Source organism: Argopecten irradians, chromosome 2 (genome assembly GCF_041381155.1).
Source record: "Argopecten irradians isolate NY chromosome 2, Ai_NY, whole genome shotgun sequence".
Taxonomy (NCBI): domain Eukaryota; kingdom Metazoa; phylum Mollusca; class Bivalvia; order Pectinida; family Pectinidae; genus Argopecten; species Argopecten irradians.
Genome location: NC_091135.1, coordinates 57,707,178 through 57,720,754, shown reverse-complemented (window position 1 = coordinate 57,720,754; position 13,577 = coordinate 57,707,178). Strand labels below are relative to the sequence as shown.

Sequence of the window (13,577 nt, the reverse complement as noted above, 5' to 3'; positions counted from 1 at the left end):
TCAATGTTGTAAGACTAATACATTGTGTAAACATGTATGATAATTAATGCAGCTGACCCACTACCTGATGAACCCTTGTAACATGTTTATTTCAGTGTTCTATTCCTGCCATTGACCTGTGGGATCAGTCTAAGTACCCTATGGAGTTCTATGACATGTGTATCCTTTAATCAAATCCACTGGAACACTTATAAATTCATTTTCCAATTCTATCTAACACAGACGATATCTCCTGCCTGAAATGTTACATTATATTTGTGCAGTCTCAGTCTCTTAGCTTTTTCATTTCAGAGGCTTTAAAACCTTCTACTCTAAAGCCAAAGAGCTCTTAGACTGGATATTTGACCAGTAACATGCTAAGATGAACAGCTTTCAAGTATATTCTAATGAATGTTAACATATGGTTTTACATCCGTTTAACTTAGTAATCTGATGAAATTTTTCATATGAAAAAATAGCTGAATAGAAAATGTCCTTAACTGATATCTAGATCTTAAGTTCACAAAGAATGGAGCAGAACAAATGTATAAGACACCACTGCGGATATACAACTATGTCAGTGGTGGCAGCACTGTCAACCGGGGTAAGTGTCAGCATCATTTAGAGGGGGATCTTACCCAGTGCACCACATTGTATCTAATATTGACGTGTCAACAATGCATGCAAAGAAAATGTAATCTGATTGAATTGTCTTTGTTGTGACATCTTCGCATTGTTGTTGTGATGATACCATTGCTGTGACATCATACAATTGCCAAGAGCGTGCAAAGATCGCTGGTAGTCTTTACCTTAGTAAGAGATGTAAAACTAGTACAACCGTAATTTTTGACAGAGTAATTAAGACAAAAGGGAGTTCATTAAAAATCTTAAAAAATAAAACCAAGAGAAATCACTTGTACTCTCAATACAAGCCATGCTGGAGGTACCCATGGTATGCATGCACTCTTGAAAGATGACTTTTGAAAATGTCTAAACATCCTCACCATCGTTTAGGATCAGACGCACAGGACTGGCAGTTAGTGAGGCGTTTCTTTATGGTGGACAATGTGGCCTCTGGACCAGGTATTATATATATGTTTATATCTTCACAGAAAAAAGAAATCTCAATTTGATCTCGGATTAATTACAGTAAAACCTGCTATAATGGCACCTCTATGAAAAGGACAACTGTTTATAAAAGACAGATCGACTTAATAACTTCATTTGGTGCAATTTACTATATAATTGACCTCTGTTTAAATGATGCCTGTCTATAAGGACATTATTGTTCTGTCCATTTGGAGTCCTTTATAGACGGGTTTGACTGTAAATATTATTATGAATTATTCTAGCCAGATCAAGAAATTTTAATTTGTAAAAATTAAATTTTTCCATTTTAGTCAAAGTCTTTTAACCCCACAGATACAGCTGTATATATGATATGATGTAAAATGACAACTGATATCTTGTTTCCTTTCCAGTTGACCCTCCAGAGTATGTGAGATATGTAAAGAGTATCGAGATAATAGTTCGTTTGACAGAGAATGGGGACGGCACCGTTTATCCACCGTATTTCAACATAGAGTATGATCAGGTCTCTCGAACCAGTGCCAATGAAGGCACAACTATTTCTGTGAGTAGTCTCCAATTTCTTCCTTTTCATCTTCATTTTTGTGTCGCCTGCAGCCCAAGGGCGTTACTTAGGCCACACCAAATTAATTTGTAGTTCGTCGGGAGCAGCGCACGTAAATTTTCGGGTTCGAGAAAAGAATATAAACAATATGTGACCGCACATCAATAAAAATCAGGATTTATTTTTCTGTCATCCAAGTCACTAAGTGCTTTACTGGCACTTGGAGACACTTGAATTACATTGCGGAAAGGGAGACAGTGAAGGTTTTGTCTGACATAGATGAATTAACTACAAAAAATGGCGGGTAAGGAGAAAAGCGCTGAGGGTAAAATCGGTTTTACCAACATGCTTTTGAACTTTTAATGTTTAATTTTTGGACGATGAGTGATGAACGTCCGGAGTGACCCAGCATCCTTGCTGCTATTTGATTGCGATCGCGCCCAAAAATGAAACGTTTGTGGACCTTTTCGTGTTGTTGACATTCATCTGTTCACTCTCGTAATCTTCACTCTCCCTCTCAGCACTTTGTTGTCGATTATAAGTGTCTTGATTGTTACCGTTCAGCGAGGCCCAACATGTTTTAAGTCAAACACGGCTATCGAGGCCGAAAATGGTGAAACATTTGTTGATCTTTTTAAACGTCTTGTTGAAATTAATTTGAGTAAAATCTATATAATGCTGCATCGGACATGAGATTAGATGACATTCGAGCGATCAGGATATCCACAAACCAAGACATGACTCGATTGAAATTTCACAAAATAGTATGAATTTCTGTAACAAATGAGCTGCAGTGTTATTTCTTTTGAACATTGTTTTTAATACAAAATCATGAATCGGTATTTCTTTTCATTTCAACCATACCTTTGCTTAAAGCAAGTCGATAGCGAAGCTAAAGTCAAAACCTGACAACTGAATTTTTCACAATCAGTCAATCTTTCTATCATTCATGAAACATAATTAGGGCCCCGCATCGAGATGCGGGTGCCCTATAGTAATCAGGTTGTCCGTCCGTCCGTCCGTCCGTCCTTCCGTCTGTCTGTCCGTCCGTCCGTCTGTCCGTTTTTTTTCTTTTGCACATTAATGATGGAAGGGAGTGGAGTATTTTCCCCATATTTTACATGATGATTCCCCATCCATCTTAGATCTGCTTGGTAATTTTTCAGGCTGAAATTAAATTAAAAAATCGGCCATCTTGGATTTTAACATTTAAAAAAATCACAATGTTGTTGCTCTTAACTGATAAACATTTTGTTATAACATTATGATGCAAAGTTGTTCAGAATTAAACAAGGAGTTGACTGTCCAAAGGTAAGGTCATGGGCCAAGGTTACTAAGTCAAAGGTCAAGGTCAAATTTAAAAAAAAATTATTTTCTCATGAACATTTTGCTACAACATTTATAATGAAGCAGAGTTGTTCAGAATTAAACAAGAAGTCAACTCACCAAAGTTTTGACTGACCAAAGTTAAGATCATGGGGTCACTGCATCAAAGGTTGTGGACACATTTTCCATTTTTGGACTTATTAACAATTTGTTATGACATAATAAATAAAATTATTCATTGCTTAATATATTAATTAAAGTCAATATGATTTGAATCAAAATGGCTACATGATATGATTAGAATCAAAAAGTCTGCAAATCAGTCATCTTGGCACGTCAGACACATAGCGGGGCCCTTTCTGACGTGTCAGTGTTCTAGTTTGTGTCTATTAAGCAAAAATAAATGATTTCCCTGGTAAATTGTATTAATTAGATTTTCAGTTGAAAGTTTGTGTTCATTCTGATATTTTTGTTAATAATACATACATGTACATTGATGCTTTGTCTTTGATATCCATGCATGGATGAGTGCAAGCATCAAATTACTGGATTGTTGGGAAAATCATTGGTATTGTTTTTTTCTGATGTAGAAAAACGCCTTTATATAGTTATATTATACTTTGAAAAATTATGGTAGGTGATGTTACATGTATCTGATGGAAAAGAAATAAAATCTAGTCAACTTTGGTGTACCTTTAATATACATTGTACATGTGTGATTGTTCACATGATACTTTTAACAAGATATGCATTTTTGTTTTAACTGATCAGATAGATCATTGATTTATTTTTTTATCAAAAATATACATTGTTGTTTAAATTACAGTTTTGTTTTTGTTTATGCATGAATACATATATATACAGAAGTATCCAGGATGATTGAAAAACACAGTAAACAGGTTTATCAGTGTTTTCTTTATTAATATTTACTTCCATGGTTTGAAAAAAAAAATCGCTCGCTTGACTTTGAAAGCCTTCGCTCCTAAAAATCCTCGATTGCAATTTTTTTTAAAACAAAAAAAATTCGCTCGCTCGCTCCATTTTTATTTTTCAATTTTCCGAAGAACTACAAATCAATTTGGTGTGGCCTTAGGTATCACGGTGTCGGTGTTGGCGTCGGCGGTGTCTGGGAAACGGTTTCCATGCGATGACTTAATTATTTATTGTCCGATTTCAACCAAATTTGATATATTGCTTTATATCAATGAGATCTCGAATGAGTTTGATAATGGATAAAATCTGTCAATATTTGCAAGAGTTATGGGACTTTAAAATCGTCAAAACAGATAAATCCATGTTTTCCGCTTAAAAACTTAAATATTTTTTGTCCAATTTCAACCAAATTTTAAAAATTGCTTTATATCAATGAGATGATTGATGGATTGAGTTCTGGTCAAAATCTTTCAATATTTACAAGCGTTAAAGGACTTTAAAATTGGCAAGACATGGTTCATTAACAATATTTTCAACTGTAAGTAACTATTTTTTATGATGCTGTGCAGGCGACACATCCACTTCCGTGGAATTCTTGTTATTTTACTTACAAAAATTAGGGGAGAAAATTAGTGAGCATGTGCACATGAACATGTTTCTGAAATTCATAATAACCATCATTATTGGAAACCAACTATTGATGATTAGAGTTATTGGCTGCTAAAATATCTTGATTACAAATGCAAAACAATTTCTAAATTGGGAAAGAATTTTGCCATGTTATGGAAAAGTTTGATGGAATATACTGGTTTACATATATTCAACCATTATTGAAATGTTTATTTTATCTGCAGCCAACCTTCACTGTGACATACTGGATGACACAAATTCAGTTCCGACGAGACTTCCAGATTGCGACAGGCACCCTATCCACATTAGGTGTTTTGTATGCCGGTTACAGGGCCTGGGTTTGGTCCAAACGTGCTGGCAAACTTGCCATTGACTTTGGAACTATCCTCAATTTCATCTTCTTTGCTGCTGGCTCCTTGGCCAATGTTTTCTTCATCATATCTTTTGGGATCGCTTTCTATTTCCTCGTTTTCTACAAAGTAAGAAATATATATATTGCATGTCTTTGTAATGTTTTTAGTCTTAGTTGGTGTAAATTGATGCTCAAAATTCAGACTGTACATTGAATTGAAATAGAAGTCGGTAATATGTATTTTAGGGTTTGATTTTGATTAAATCAGCTTAAGTAGATGAAATATTATGATTTAATGTGGTCTGTAGACATGAAACATTTTTCTTAAATTCCAGATTGAATGAGATACTAATGCCTGAGGTAGATTTTGATAATAATTAAAGGTTGAAATAACTGGATAAAATGTATCATGTTAGCACACCACATCGGAGATTTGGGAACCTTACAGCATATATATATATGGTATTGATTGTGTTTTAGGACCAGGATGTGTTGTTCCTGTTTCACCTTCGTGACCTGGCAGAAGAAGAATGGCTGGCTCTGTTTGGTTCGGCATTTGCACTCAAAGCCCTTCAGATAATCCACTTGATAATCATCCAGTGCACAGCTGATGTATTCTTCATCGACTGGGAGCGGCCCAGAGGAAGCGGCCAGGTGTCCGACACCAAGAAACCAACAGGCACAGTGTCAATCTGGCGCACGTACTTCATTGCAAATGAATGGAATGAAATTCAGACGACAAGAAAAGTGAACCACATTTTCCAGATTTTTGCAGTGGTGTTTTTCCTGTATGTTGTGGGTTTTGAAAACGTAGCTACAAAAGATCCAAATGGAAGTGTCATCAAAGACTCGTCGGAGTACATGGCTGCGATGAGTACAATGTTCCGGTATGGTATCGCTGCCTCAGTCTACCTCATTGTAGGTATGTAAAACTTACCATAAATTCTCTTACTCTAGAGTAACTATTTAAAACAAATATTGTTCTATTTCATTTATATGTATAAACTATTTAGAATATTGCCATACACATGTGCACGTATATAAGTCACTTTGTTGTGAACAATGATAATGAGGAATAAAAATTAAACAAAAGTGTTATTATGTAATTTGCATATTTCTTTTCAATTGAATCAATAAAGGTTGTTTTCATAAATCAATCTCTAATGTTTTAATCATGAAATATATTCTTTTAGATTTAGATGTGCTTGAAATAATGCATTATATAAATATTATTCAAGAACTGCTTGACAGTCCTGAAAATTGTCCTCATCTTTATACACAGGGGTAGTACAGTGGATCTTTTTCACCTTTATCTATGAGCGGTTCGTGGAGGACTCCATCCGCCAGTTTGTTGACTTGTGCTCTATGAGTAATATCAGTGTATTTGTTATGGCCCATGCCCAGTTTGGGTACTACATCCACGGCCGATCCGTCCATGGTCGTGCTGACACTAACATGAAGGAGATGTTTGAGATGATGAAGAGAGAAGAGGTTTGTTCATTGTTTATAATCATTTTTGTGTCGCCTGCAACGCAAGGGCGACACTTAGGTATCACTATGTCGGCGTCGTCGGCGTCCGGGAAACGGTTTCCGTATTTATTGTCCGATTTCAACCAAATTTGGTGTATAGCTTTATATCAATGAGATCTCGTATGAATTTGATAATGGTCAATATCCGTCAATATTTACAAGAGTTACGGGACTTTAAAATCTTCAAAACAGAAAAATCCATGGTTTCCGCTCGATAACTTAAATATTTATCGTCCAATTTCAACCAAATTTCATAAATTGTTTTATATCAATGAGTTCTCGGATGAGTTCGATAATGGTCGAAATCCGTCAATATTTGCAAGAGTTACGGAACTTTAAAATCATCAAAACAGAAAAATCCATGGTTTCCGCTCGATAACTTAAATATTTATCGTCCAATTTCAACCAAATTTCATATATTGTTTATATCAAAGAGACCTTGGATGAGTTCAATAATGGTCAAATTCCGTCAATATTTTCAAGAGTTACGGGACTTTAAAATCATCAAAACAGAAAAATCCATGGTTTCTGCTCGATAACTTAAATATTTATAGTCCGATTTCAACCAAATTTGGTATATTGCTTTATATCAATGAGATCTTAGATGGGTTCAATACTTTTCAAAATCCATCAATATTTGCAAGAGTTATGGAACTTGATTTCTTCACCTAAATTATAATCAATATTTTCAACTGTAAATAACTATTTTTTGTGATGCTGTGCAGGCGACACATCCACTTCCGTGGAATTCTTGTATTGACATAGCAATACTTTCAGGACAATCCAACGACATATTTACCTTCTCTTTTACATGACATGTGAAATATTCATTGACATAGATATTGCCATTCTGTGATAGCATGATTCAAATGTTATCCAAATAATGATATACACAATTGTCAGTAAAAGACCTTGAACACAAATTAATGTATTCACGAATATGTTGAAAATAATGTAGACACAAATATTGGATACAAACATTTTTTTAAAAGTTGTCCACAAAATTTTACTGAATACCAGGTATAATTTTTGAACTAAAGAAGAATAGAAGAAATTGAAAGAACCACAGAAAATACTAGAATTCTTAATTTCAAAAACTTGTCATTTTGGAGTTCTCCTTAACCAAACAATTTGGAATGTTTGTTAACCCAATGCACTGTTCTGAAGACAGTACTGTAGTTCTTCATTGCTTAAAGCTTATTGCCAAACCCTTTTTAAACTCTAACAAAATGGAAAGTTTCATATACATGTGTATGTGAATTTTACTTCGATTGTAGGAAGATTTATGTGGACAGAGAGGCCTCGTACCTAACACTGACAACCAGACATTTATGATGTCTCTGCCACGTAAGCTCCGTCTCAAGTATGAACAAGTCATGTTACCTGTGGCTTTAGAGGTAAGTTGCCTAGTTCACTCAATTTTTTCATTTGATTTTTTACAATAAATTGCATTTCCAATTCATCTTTAGGAGGTCACCTGTCACTATTCAAATAATTTTTTTACGTCATCATGCATTGTGTGCTGTGTGTCAATGAAAAATTACATTGTCAACTTACTACTGTACCAATCTCAATTAATTTTCAAAAAAAACCTGTGGCCTAAGATAGATGGTCCATTCCGCTTTGGGACTGTGAGAGAAAGGCAAAAGATTGTGTCATTTTGGCTTAAATTTCAATGGATCCTTTTGTGAATTTCTTGACCCTGGGATCTCAGATTTTTCCCAAGGAAGAGGGTCATTTTAATAGTACTTTTAGTGTATAAGTGACTTACTGTGTGTAGCCCCATGCTTGGTCATAAGTAGTTTATCAAGGAGGCCCGTATAGGTTACATCTTATTTAGATAAAAAAACAATTCTCCCATTGTAACCTTCATAGATTAAATATGTACATTTTTCAGAATGCTGGGGCTGTGGGTGCACCTAAAGGAAAAAGCTCGGCGAATGAGAAACAAGTGGAGGCCTACTCTGTGATAAATAGGTTTCTCTCAGCATTTATTGATCACGTAAGTATCCAGAGGTCAAAGGTTAAGTCCTGAAGGTTATTCTCTGTGTATATACTGATCACATGAGTTTGTAGAAGTCAAATCTTAAGTTTTGAAAATAATGCAGTATGGAGTGCCTTTCTGACAAATGCATTCAATAGTATTTACCAATTTTACATATCTTATGATCACAATGTATTATTCAGATGTTTTTGTTGTACTTTTTTCAGTCTTTGAAAGATCTTGATTATGTTGTGAAGGACAAGACATTGATGGAAAGCATCATGGACACAGAGTTTTTTGATGCCTCAGAGAAAGGCATCTTTTATAATGGTGATTACTGGATTGTTTGTTTTTCTCTTTCAAATTGCCACTGGAGCAATTTCATATTATTATCTAAACTTTTCCTCTAAAATTCCAAGATATATTCAAGAAATAATAATGTATCATAATACCACCAACCAAATACCCTTCTGGTACTGTATGTGTTACTATAGTATATTGAAACAGCTTTTAGTTCTGTAATTTCTCTTTTTTGTGGCTTTAGTAGGGACAAATTCATATAAAAGCACTAATTTGTACCGTAATAAATATTAGGCCTAGTGATAAGGTTTGGAGTTGTGGAGATATTTTCCTTCTGCCACTTTGATTTTAGTGTTAATTATTGCTATATGACAGATAAATGTTTAGGGCCTCTTGCTTCTTGAGGGGGAAACAAAAAGAGAAGAATACCAGCTAGTGATTTGTATGTATCATTTCTTCTGTAGTACTATGAAAACTCTTCCTGTTTCAGATGACGGCCATTCCTTTGACAACTGCATATTTTATGGCAATGAAGGCACCTTGTTGCTGTTTGATACTCTCCTCTTCTGTATCATCGATCTCATCACTACCAACTTTGTCCTTGCTGGTGTCTTAACATACATTATTATCGAGGTGAGAAACTATTCTACCATGATGAGTTTGTGTTACCATGGAAACAGATCATAATAATAAATAAAAGATGTTAGTTATTGTAGGATTAACCATTGAGATCAGTAAAGATAAATCAACATTGAGTCAAGTTACCATTTTAAGTTAACAGAAATATAAGCTTGGTATTTTGACAATTTTCATTCTTGCTGCTGAAAAATGAATAGGGTTATTATATATATATATACAGGTACGGATACATACCATGTGTTCAGATAAACATTGATTACTCTTAGAGTTTCTGACTTGATTTTATATTTTTTAACAGATAATTGCCATTATAAGGCGCAGTGGAGGAGAAAAGAACTTGGCCAAGAAAACTTTAGTAGATGAGCGATTCCTTATATAAACCAATCAAAAGCTTTGTAATATCCTACTTGTGTCCCAGCTTGCCTGTCCACCAAGACCAATGATAAATCTTGTACTATAATTGGAAATTGGTTTGTGATTTCTGGATTCCAGATTCACAAGATATAGCTACACAAGGCTTGAAGTTTTCTTTACTTTACCAGTGATAAATGTTGAAATACTGAAGAAGGGATGCAAATAATCCAGTCAGTGGAGATGCACCATGTGGTCATAAATATGGCATTGATTCAATAGTCTTACTGGTGAAGAATGAAGGTCCTCAGAGTGTTTGGATGGGACTGAGAGTCTGGGGATGGCCCAAACGCTTTGAAAAGTGAATTTTTGTTTACCAGGTAAATAACTTTCTGTTCAGTAAAACAATTATGTTTCTATGAAATTATTTTGAAGAAAAAATCTCTTTAGTATTATTACTAAAAACGATATACAATACACATTTATTTCCATTGTTGTTACATACATCTGATTATAATTGCCCTGATAATTGGTTGAAATACGAAGTACTGGGGGTATGTATTATGATGTATACTCGTATGTACAAAACACACAAATCCCATGATTTTTGTCTTTTAAAAAATTCATCATTCTTTCATAATTAACTACAGCATTGTATATATATAATGACTACAGAATTTGCATTGTTTTAAGGCCAGAAATCAGATTTGTTACACTTGCTAAGATTTAGTCCAAAATTCAATACCACTGTTATGTATCTGTTTAAAAAAACCCGCACAGTCGTATAGATACTAGATGTAAAACCTACAGAAACTAAGGCCTGCATGAATACCCGATGTTAAATACAAATAAGAGCTTGTGTGAATATCAAATAATTTCAGCGATTATAATAAACTAGTGCTCGGTATTACTGATCCCACATTTCAGTTATGACAATACACCCACACATACAGAGGAGAAGTCTTATATTATAAGATAACTGAAGTATGACAATATACCCACACATACAGAGGAGAAGTCTTACATTATAAGATAACTGTTGTATGACAATATACCCACACATACAGAGGAGAAGTCTTACATTATAAGATAACTGTTGTATGACAATATACCCACACATACAGAGGAGAAGTCTTACATATACCCACACATACAGAGGAGAAGTCATACATTATAAGATAACTGTTGTATGGCAATATACCCACACATACAGAGGAGAAGTCTAACATATACCCACACATACAGAGGAGAAGTCATACATTATAAGATAACTGTTGTATGACAATATACCCACACATACAGAGGAGAAGTCTTACATTATAAGATAACTGTTGTATGACAATATACCCACACATAAAGAGGAGAAGTCTTACATTATAAGATAACTGTTGTATGACAATATACCCACACATACAGAGGAGAAGTCTTACATTATAAGATAACTGTTTTATTACAATATACCCACACATACAGAGGAGAAGTCATACATTATAAGATAACTGTTGTATGGCAATATACCCACACATACAGAGGAGAAGTCTTACATTATAAGATAACTGTTGCATGACAATATACCAACACATACAGAGGAGAAGTCATACATTATAAGATAACTGATGTATGGCAATATACCCACACATACAGAGGAGAAGTCTTACATTATAAGATAACTGTTGAATGTGATATATTACATATTCAAGTTACACTGTGGATATTTACATCCATAAATTTGAATAGATGAAGAGATAGATTAGAAAAGGTCGTGAATAAATTTTGTTTGTTATAGATAAGAGGTACTTCTAATCAGTCTTGTATACAATGATGATAAGATTACAATTAACCGTCCAAGTTCACTACATATCATGTAAATATATTGTTGAGGGAGTGATTTTGTATTTTTGTATATTCTTGTTCAGTGAGAAAATGTATGTAAGATTTTGTAAGTAAGAGAATGTGTATATGTATCTATATATATGTGGTTTTTAGTATATTGTAATCAAATTTCTTGCTTTGGTTAACATTTATACCTCTTTGATGCCATGAAAGTTTTACTCTATTTATTGACTCCGTCCCATAATGTATATGATTACAATTAGTTACATTTTTTATGAATGCGTTGTATATACCATAACTTTTATCATCACCATTCCACAGTATGTAAACAGGGACCAAACTGGGAAGGGTTTTTATATGCCAGGTAGTTGTAGTACAGGAAGTCAGAATAAAGTACAGTAGAACGTGGTTATAATTCCCATATGTGTTCCGTTAAGTTGTTTGGAATAGGTTTATTACAAAGTATGCTGTTTTCTTGGTCCCTAGAGATTTATTGCAACGTTGTTTTAATTTTATCAAGTTCACCATATTATAAGAGGGAGGTGCTTACTATTAAAGCATGTCATTTTAGGCAAATACTTATCATAAAATATAACATTAACATGGATATTTATATTTCCGAATATATGTTGGGATTAATTAAGACACAAAGTATAGTATATTTGTATACATGGATATAAAGTGTGTACAGTGTTATCTATTTGTTGGCGTGAGTCTCAACTCGTTTAGTATTAAAAGTACATGTATTTAAAGGTATTCAAAACTTCATATAGAAAGAAATCCATGTATAACAATTGACATATTTATTATATTTAAATAAGGAATGAAAAATATATATAAGTTCAATTCAAACTGAATAGATACTAAAATAAAAGATACTAAATATACAAGAATTTATAACCTGAACCCTTTTTCTGTAACTTGATAAAGTAAATGATGTTAAACTGCATGTAGTAAATTGAATAACGCTGCTTTACAGAATCTTTCTAATGAATGTAATCACTTGTTTCAAAAAACCCTTCCCATTCGGTCATACAATATCTTGTATCTCTATTTGCCTTATAAGTTTGGTCTGTCAAATTTGTGAAATGCTTATTAATGCTAGGTGCGTAGATTTGATTTTCAAATGTTGTTAAGAAAGGTTTTGAGTTAGATTGTGTGTATATTTTGTATCTTATTTACTTAAAAGCATTGTGAGATATAAATGTCCTGGGAACATATAACAATGGTATTCTTTAGTTAGCCAGATAAACATAATCAGGTTTTAATTAAATAGTCGAATCTCATTAACAAACACACACAACTCTTAAACCACAGAGCCAGGTAAAGTTAAACTCATAGACTTATTTATTTGTTAGTGTAATCATGATTCCCTCAGTCTATAAGGTTAGATCATCTAAAGATATTTCTTTCATACCTACAGGTGTAATACTGGCTGGTCTAGGGCAATACTCTCATGCCGCATGAGGCTGTATTACATGACTACCTATGCAATAAAACCTCGTGACGTCACGGCGTCAACAAAATTTCTATTTCCTCGGTAAAATTTTAACATTTTTTCACAAGCTTAACTGGTTTTACTATAAAAGATGCAAACAACGAATTTTTTGTTGAAAATATCACGCAATTTTCTATGTATGAAAAATTGACTTGGATTTCATCGAATTTATTTCAAAATGGCGAGAAATTATTGTTGTAAAATTGCAATTAAAACATCGAGGTATGAAAGAAAAATTCGCTTTCATAAGTGGATATGAAGGATAGGGACATTCTACCCTCGGGATCACAAAATGTTGCAAAACCCTCGACAAGCCTCGGGTTTTACTACATTTTGTGACCCTCGGGTAGAATATCCCTATCCTTCATATCCACATATGAAAGAGTCTTATATTCCAATCTAAGTACAGATATGGGGTTATTTACGTTGTAAATGAAATCTTTTCATGTCATTTTGCCAATATTATGGCCTACATGTATTTTTCAGTTTAACAAGATAGGAAAAACAATTTCAATGTATCTGATATTACATGTAGGTTATACAATAGACTTCAAATTTAATAAAGGAATAAACATGATTTCCTTAGCAA

The 13,577-nt window shown here is 33.7% G+C and overlaps 1 protein-coding gene across 1 annotated transcript in view; it reads left to right on the top strand.

The window, feature by feature from the left end:
• The window catches only part of LOC138316742 (meckelin-like), a 38,060-nt gene extending 24,483 nt beyond the window's left edge, over positions 1-13,577 (top strand). The window contains exons 9-20 of the mRNA XM_069258402.1: positions 96-159; positions 491-583; positions 994-1,062; positions 1,461-1,612; positions 4,726-4,980; positions 5,334-5,775; positions 6,136-6,344; positions 7,661-7,780; positions 8,281-8,385; positions 8,595-8,697; positions 9,158-9,300; positions 9,605-13,577. Of these exons, the coding sequence (XP_069114503.1) occupies positions 96-159; positions 491-583; positions 994-1,062; positions 1,461-1,612; positions 4,726-4,980; positions 5,334-5,775; positions 6,136-6,344; positions 7,661-7,780; positions 8,281-8,385; positions 8,595-8,697; positions 9,158-9,300; positions 9,605-9,685 (1,836 nt within the window). The 3' untranslated portion in view covers positions 9,686-13,577. The remainder of the gene's footprint in view (positions 1-95; positions 160-490; positions 584-993; positions 1,063-1,460; positions 1,613-4,725; positions 4,981-5,333; positions 5,776-6,135; positions 6,345-7,660; positions 7,781-8,280; positions 8,386-8,594; positions 8,698-9,157; positions 9,301-9,604) is intronic.